Here is an 8,568-nt window from a genome sequence, read left to right as displayed (position 1 = left end):
GTAATTTGCGACGGTTGAAACCGTTGCAATTGTACATCTGCGACGGTTCTTAAACCGTTGCTGATTTGTGTGTCGCAATAGAACTTTGCGACGGTTTTGAAAACCGTCGTTACAACCGTTCAAAACCGTCACTATGTTTTATCCCCCGTGATACTAGATTTAATAGTAGAGGTTGCAACAGTTTCAAAACCGTCGCAGACTATTTTTTTTTAATATTAATTTAAAACATTTTTTATTCATTTTGATGACTTATTAAATAATAGTTACAATATCCATACAAGAATAAGAAAATTGAAATACACAAATATATAAATATAAATAACTTAATCTCATTTATATAATTTCATTCAATACTGACAACATTCATACATAAAAAGTTTAATTAAAATACATGAAACTCCATAAGAAAAAAGAAAAAAAAACTAATGTAGTTCGATCATTCAAAAAACTAAAACCTAACCATTAGTAGAGTGGCAAAACATACAAAATATTAAGTCAAAATAAGTACACAAAACATCTCAATATTCCTAGTACGTGATGTTGCTTCATGATCCTTAATTAGTGCTAACTAAACTCTGAACACCTGCCATCTCTTGACTCTTGTAACTCAGTTACCTGAAAAAACATAAGTATATATTAAGATACTTAAAAAAACGGAATTATATAGATTAACTTAGTCCATGACATAATTCCACAAGATAATGGTTCCTTCAAACATAATATAATGAAATCTATTTTCTAAGTACATCAAATAAATGAACTTATAACATAATAAGTTTTTATTTTTTGAAAAGCAAAGGAATAAACACAAATTATTACAATACCAAAGTTCCTCAATTATTAAGAACCCCAAGCCTTACTGAAATGAATCAAACAGCACCACACAACCTGTGTCAAACCTCAATCTCTAAGCTAGAATTTGATATCACATTCCTCAAACAATTCCCTATAGAATTTTGAGCACCACTAGTGAATCCACTAGAGTTAATACCTATAAGCAAGACATAACCATTCCACAAAATCTATGACATCAGTGCCATAAATTTGTTGAAAATTGAAGCAAAGAATCAATCAACTGGTATCACGTAGAGAATTCGGAGGAACTATGACTTATGAATATCAATTAGGCACTCCTATTGTATCACCAGTACTAGTAGAGACTAATTAAGGGAACTAGGAGCTGCACTAGTAGAGTTCTTTAATCAAAACCTACTCTATCATCTTTAAAACATGAAAGTAATTACTATTATTTTGTAGTCGATACTCAATTCACTTTTCAGAGTTAACTAACTCTGTTTGGCAAAACTAGTTACAATTAGAGGGGTAATATATGGGAGCTAGATTGATTTTATTTGAAATCAATTTATCATACTCAAATTGTGCAGTGTGGGAGAAAGTAAAACAAAGTTGTATGCACCAAGTGTTGTGCTTATCATGCATTAGTTAGTCTTGATGTACTTATTAGTTTATAAGTTAGATATGCTTCTTAAATTATTTTATATGATAGTATATTCATGTTGAATTTCTAAGAAGTTGATGACTCTCAATGAATTCATCTTTGTTTTGGAAACTGCATTGATTAAAATGAATTCTGCTCAAGTATAAGGTAACATCACAGTGCTATATCAGAGAAAGTATACAAAATTTTAAAACTTCTGGTGAAACAGAAACATACTAGGAAAATCCTTTCCATTCAGTTTTCTATTCGCTTCAGCTGTTTTTTCAAAGCGGAAGGACAACCACATTCACCAATAAAATATATAAAATAGAAAAAGTTAATTACTAGGCTAGACCTCCCCGACTAAAAGTTAAAAAAGATTAGACATCAACATTTATCCTGATGAATATGAAAAGGAAAAAAAAATAGCCACAAAACTACCATAATTCTATATAAAAAAAAAACTTGCATAATTTACTTCCCAAAACAGTACCTGAGTTATATATTCCTTGACTTTGTTATTGATTGGTCCATCTGAAGCTCTCTCAGCAAGCTCGTATAATATATGGTATTGCCTTCAGGACCATGAACTTTGTCCTTCTGTAAATACCTACACAGAAAAAGGTGAATTATAAATTACTTCATGTTATTGCTTTTTTAGAGAAACCATCTGTGCCGAAGAACAATGAATCCTGTAATTTAATTTCACATTTGCTGAACAAGAAGTTCCAATGCTAGCTTAACGTTTCCAAGGACAGGATGATTTGCTTAAGTGTCATTCAAAGTCATTCTATTCAATTGGCTCCATAGACTTTCTGCAATATCCAACCATATTGAGTTAAAATGACACAGCATCACAAATCTCAATTACCCCTGAAAATTGTAAATTTCAGAACCTTATAGTAGGAGGTTTTGATTTCTACAAGTTCACCTGGTGCATGAGATTGTGTACCTAATCAAAGATATAAATCAAAGACTTAAAATATAATCCAACACAGAATTCATTTAATCAATGCAGTCTCCAAAACAAAGATGAATGCATTGAGATTCATCAACTTCTTAGAAATTCAACATGAATACATCACCATATAAAATAATTTAAGAAGCATATCTAACTTATCAAGAGAGGGAAGCTACTGCAATTATAAAATGGACATCTAATGCCATCTAACTGCCACTGCTTGCCCTGAACCCTGCCATGAAAGAAAAAAGGAAAAAAATTAACTATGTCTCTACAATGAATGCACCAGAGCAAACCCAAACAAAACAACAGCAGAAACTAAAACAAAACAAAACTAAGAAAATAGATGAGAAAGGCTACAACGCACCAGATATTTAACTATGTCTAAAATCAACCACTGAAGCCACCTAACAGAACAACCAAAACCAACAGCAGCTTCCATTAAATTCCAAATCAAAATGTCTAACATCAAGCAGAATAAATTTAAAACACGTGAATCTCAAGCCTCGTCAATTTTATTTCAGAATAAAATAAATGTTTGAAGAAACATGTCAATATGAAACAAAAAAAAAACACAAAAAAAAGTTTGAGGTGTCAGGGTGTAAGTTCACAGATTCAGAATGAGAGAACGAAAGAGAAGGTTCGCCACTTGTCGGAGACAGAACAAGAGAAGCTATAAGTCGATTTGGAAAGAGATTTATGGATTTGGGATTGGAACGATGAACGAGTTAGGGGTTTGGATTTGGAGCGACAATTAGGGATTTGAAATTTATTAGGGATTTCGTCGACTTAGGGATTTGGAATGATGACCGTATTAGGTGCTTGTGGTTGCATGAATTCCATAGCTTCCTGGATGAAGAGATGAGTTAGGGTTTTGCGTTTTTGGAACGATGAACACTATTTTGCGTTTTGCGTTTATGGAGTTTGAGTGTATTGTTTGATTGTGAAAAGATTCTATTTTTTTTGTTTGGTAACACATGATGCAATTTTTATTTTATTTTTATAACAAAGTGGGGTCTTTTTTCAAAACCTTTAGGACAAAACACTGCGACAGTGGCATAAACCGTTGCATAGACTGTCACAAAATTTTTAAAAAATACACATTGCGACAGTTATGTCCAAACGGTCGCAACTGAAGTGTCGCAAAGTGACAATTTTCTTGTAGTGAATGCTATTAATGTTAGCGGACCAATAATGTAATTTAACTTTTTTTTTTCTTCTTCTTTTCTTTGACAAAGAATAAAGTCGGTATCTAATACTGTAATTTTGAAAAGTTAGTACACTGAATTCAGCTTGTTGAGGAATTCCGTACCATGTTCAAGTATAAAGTATTGGTTCATGTGAGCTTTTCAAGTATAAAGTATTTTTTCCCTATGACTAATAGAGTTTTTTTAGAGACATGATATTTTATATATAAATGGTGAGATTTGAACTTCCTATTCTAATGTTGGCCAATCAACTTTAATCTAAAGGCAGAAATTTCATTCTCATATTTTGACATAAAATTTCATTCTCGTAATGTTAATGCACACCCGCTCTATTTTATGAAGATGTATATTAACAATATGCATCATAGAGTATATTTAATAACTTTTTAATTATCTTTTGCTAACACACACTTTTTTTAAAAAAATATGTAGGTCTATTATAGCAAATGGGAGTTGCTAACTTACACACACTTATTTTTTTAGAATGAGTGTTGTAGTAACAAGCACCTCAATGTGTATTTAACTACTTTTCAGTTATAACTTGCTAATACACAACTAAAAAATAAGTGGATGTATATAAAGAGGAATCAAATTATACTAATGTGACATTTGACTGATGCAGGAGACCTGACTACGACCGGTCTGCTACATAAGTAGCGGCCGGTGTCCGCAAGATAGGTAGCGGAAGGTGTTTTTAAAATTTCCCAGTATTATATAACCCGCTACTTAAATAATAAAAAATTGAAAATAAGCAAGGCGCGTGAAAAACACATAAAGCGCCAAAAACAATTTTCCAGACTTGTTACCCAATTCAAAATCAAACTTAATTGAGTAAATAACCCATATCTTTATGAGATATGTAACTCTAACACCCAATGTTAAAAAAGCCACAATTTACCAACAAGATGTACATGCGATAGATATTTAGGTCTCTAAATCATGTGGTATATGTTACAAATATTTGGATCTCTTAGTTATTTGATTTAGATCGAGATTGATTTTTGACTGATTTGAATAAAAGAATATTTGTTGAAAAATGTCAACCCTTAAAAAGAAAAAAAAGTCTTTGTAACAACTTAAAAACTCTTGTTAGTAACACAAAAACGGTAAGCTTAATATAACAAATTGTTGGTGAGAACCTAATAATTGATCTTAAGCTTAACAAATTATGGATGTGAACTAATTTGAGATTCCTTGATATCTAATATGGATGTGAACTAATTTTGAGATTCCTCGATATCCAAACTCTAAATTCCTTAGAGTGGTGGCCTATACTTAGGAGCTCACATGGCCAGATTTCCTTATTTATGAGATTCCCATTAGGCAAGACAATCAAATTATCATATGTTTGCCCATGTCATATGCACTCAAATATAAATGGCCGTGACTCAAAGAAATTTGCAAGTTGTGCATTTTTTTCTTCATTCATGTATTGTAGGGTCCATTCCAAGCCCATATATGATGATATATGTATGGTATATTGGTATTGAAATCCTGTGTTTCCTTCTCCTACCTAATAAACTACAAGTACTGGTATACAAAATAAATGAACTGATTTCAGATTTCTCCTAAGAATGAATTGTTGAACAGACTTTAGGTTTGATTTTTGAAAAAAATAATATTCGGTCGAATATGGAAATAAATGTATTGGATAATAGTAAGTGATGCCACAAAAGTATAAGAGCAAATTATTACGAAAAACTCAAATCTCACGAAAAAAAATAAGGTGTAAAAGTAATTTATAAAGAGTGACACTCTTATTTTATAAACCAGGATGAATTTTGTTCAATTCGAGCCATCTTGAAATTACCGCACACCAAATCAAATAGTGTGAGACATTAATCTTAATCCTACTTTGTTAATGAAAATCATATGTAGAATGCACATATGCACAATTGAATGATCAAAATCATATAAAGTTGTAGCAGACGAAGACCCTCTTTTTATTGATATAATAAGGTCTAAAGAGGTAGCAATCAGTATGCTCGTAGGAGATGTTTTAAACATTGAGGAAGAGCTATCTCCTAGCATTTCTGTTGGAGCGGATCATGTGCATGTAATATAGGTTGAAGAAGTTCATACCACTAATCTATTTGAGATTCAACCCCCATCTGGGTGTGGTATGAGTTCTTCCCAAGGCATTGTTACCGATGAGGTTATAAATCCCAATGTTGCTCATGACTTGGCAATTTTACAGCAATATTGGAAGGAAAATGATGGTAGTGTGATTATATCGATGAGGAATTTAGAGCGGCAACGATCAATTTTTTGAAGAACTGTGAAGCTGCTAGGGAAGAGCCTTTCATGGAAGTGGTGTCTAAGGCCAAGAAAAAGAATTTGCATAAGGGTTTTCAGGTTCGTAATACTCGCTCTAGGGGTAGGATGCTAGATTGAGCTTTCTTTATTTTTATTTTTTTTTTCTTTTCATTTTCTCTTTAGTATTTTATGCTTTTTTATTTTCTCGCTATTTTCACTTTTATTGCGCCTTTCATACTTGAGAAGGTTTTGATTCATGTCCGCATTCTCTTGTTGTTCTTACTTCATTTTATATCTATGGATATTAATCATCATCTCCCCATTTGCTTAAAAAAAAAAAAAAGAATGATCAAATATGTAGAATGCACACATGCACCATTAGGAAAACAATCAAAATAAGCCAGTGTGAAGTAACACAAGCGAAATTGGATGGTCAAAAAGAGCTTGATGAATGATTAGTTGATGCTCAATATACTCACCTAAGAATTTCTCCAATGCAGCAACATGCACTTTTATAAGTTTGGGAGTTTCCATCATCTACATTAATTACTAATCAAATTCAAAGAAACCACATAAGAGAAGATGCTGCAATCTGGAGCAAATAAAGGGGTGTTTGACACCTATTCTATAAGCTAACCATATCCTTGTTGTTTGGATACGAGTACAATACACATATAAGTACGTCACAAAGAAAAAAAATAAACTAGCGTAAACAACTAATTCCACCGATACCAATTACATCCCTTAAGTAAACAAATTGCCCCAAAAGTACAACAAAAACAAAAGAACCACATACCCACACCCTCACTCACCCATCCTACTCAACATTAAACCTAGTCGTCCCATCAGCCACAACAATTCATAATGTTGGGGAAATACCAAACTCCATATATCAAATGCATGCATACCAAATTCATGCTGCAAAGGAACAAATATTAATAAACAAGATTTTGATGAATGAAAAGTGGTATCCAATCAGGAGGTACAAATATTTTACAAGATTGGTTTACAATGAATGAATCTACAAATTTTCCACATTAAATAAAATATAAACACAAAAGAATAACAACAATAAACAATATCACAAATTTCCTACTAAAACAAAAGAATAATACACATCACCTCCTATGTTCTAATTAATGTTGTTGTTCATCATGATCTTCAGCATTCTTGTCAACAGCAACATCAATCCTTTCATATCTTACATCAGAAGGATTTTCAGGTAATTTAGCAAGAGACTCTTCTTCATGTTTATGGAAGAAAATCACCCACATAAACAATATCACAAATGTCACCAACACAACACAAACTGTCCCAAATATCACACCAGCAAGTAATGTCAAAGAACGATCCTTTTTTTTTGCCGCCTCCTCCGCGGCATCAACCTTTATTACTTCTTCTTGCTGTTGCTGTTGCTGTTGCTGTTCATCTTTATTAGAATTAGCATCATTTGAAGAATTTGAAACTGTAACGGTAACATTTTTCAAAATAACCTTCCATGAATAAACACGAACAACTTGAACAGAATTAGCATCATTTGAAGAACTCAAACCCATAAAAACAGATTGATCACCCCAAATCTTAAACAAATCAAGATTATGTGAAACAATTGGATTTTCAGATTTAGGTTCATTCAATTTACTTAACCTAACTTCCAATAATTGTGACCCAACATCATAATCAACCCAAGATTTCAACTTTTCACCATTATTAAGAACCAAATTCGACGCAGAAACATTCGCAACAGCAACAGATACAAGACTCCCAACATCAATTCCAACATGATTTGCATTAACATCATTAACATTGTCGTCTTTCGAGGTATCAAATTCGACGCCGAGGTAACTATTCATCGGAGAAGAAGGATCAAGACCGTATGAGCCATTACCGGGAAATGCAGCAGCGAGATCATGAGGGATGAGAATGAAGAGAAGACCGTCGCCGACGTCGCCGGAAATGGAGAAGGTGAATTCAACAGAGAAGGATGTGAGGTTTGAGAATGTGATGGGCTGACGACGGAGGAGGAGGCCGGCGGTGAGAGAAGATTTGTCGGTGAGTTTAATGTGGGTCCCATTACCGGAGTGATCAGCGAGAATCTTTGCATCGCCGAAGAGATCAATGTCAGGGTCAAAATTGGGATTATTGGAAAGAAAATCTGAATAAGAAGGTTGTATAAAGAGAATTAAGGTAAAAAAGATGAAAATGGTGAATTTAAACATGGTGTTATGTTTGAAAGGGACAAGAAGAATGAATCTATTTGTGTGTGTATGTGTTAGGGATGAATCTTCTTCCTCGTTTGTTGTTTTTGTGAATCAAAACTTTGAAATCTACGTGGTGGTGGTGGTGGTGTTGTTGTGGTTGTGGAAGGTGTTGTTAATGTCTATTGTCTACCTCTTAATAAGATTAATTTTTTCTTCCATTTGTTTGATTTTGATGATATCATAATTTGTTTGTTGTTTTTTCGGTAAAAAAAAAACAAATAATTTGTTTTTGACAAGTATAATTTGTTGTTTTTTTTTTGTAAGAAAACAAATAATTTGTTTTTAGTTTTGACAAGTATAATTTGTTTTGACATATTCTCTCCGTCTCAAAATATAAGAGTTATTTTGACTAAATGATACTATTCACTTATTTTGCTTTGACCATATTTTTTTAATAATATATAGATATAAACATTAACATATAAGATCTTGTTTGATTTGTTT

At 32.5% G+C, this 8,568-nt stretch overlaps 1 protein-coding gene and 1 long non-coding RNA gene across 4 annotated transcripts; both read right to left on the bottom strand.

The window, feature by feature from the left end:
* Positions 1-357: 357 nt before the first annotated feature.
* On the bottom strand, positions 358-3,357 carry LOC123898210. Of its 3 annotated transcripts, XR_006805283.1 has the most exons (5): positions 3,011-3,357; positions 2,555-2,631; positions 2,335-2,390; positions 1,932-2,253; positions 358-615 (listed from the first exon to the last, which is right to left on the bottom strand). It is a non-coding gene; the product is annotated as an uncharacterized LOC123898210 (long non-coding RNA). The 3 variants fall into 3 exon arrangements; XR_006805282.1 differs by having other exon boundaries at positions 2,335-2,631; XR_006805281.1 differs by having other exon boundaries at positions 1,932-2,631.
* A 3,181-nt stretch (positions 3,358-6,538) lies between these two features.
* On the bottom strand, positions 6,539-8,300 carry LOC123898370 (L-type lectin-domain containing receptor kinase VIII.2-like). The gene has a single exon (XM_045949307.1). It carries the CDS (start codon positions 8,080-8,082, stop codon positions 7,000-7,002), a length of 1,083 nt encoding a protein of 360 aa, XP_045805263.1. The 5' UTR covers positions 8,083-8,300; the 3' UTR covers positions 6,539-6,999.
* Between the last annotated feature and the right edge of the window lie 268 nt (positions 8,301-8,568).

This window comes from Trifolium pratense, linkage group LG7 (genome assembly GCF_020283565.1).
Source record: "Trifolium pratense cultivar HEN17-A07 linkage group LG7, ARS_RC_1.1, whole genome shotgun sequence".
Classification (NCBI taxonomy): Eukaryota; Viridiplantae; Streptophyta; class Magnoliopsida; order Fabales; family Fabaceae; genus Trifolium; species Trifolium pratense.
The sequence above is the reverse complement of the archived record's forward strand: the minus strand, read 5'-3'. Positions and strand labels throughout refer to the sequence as shown.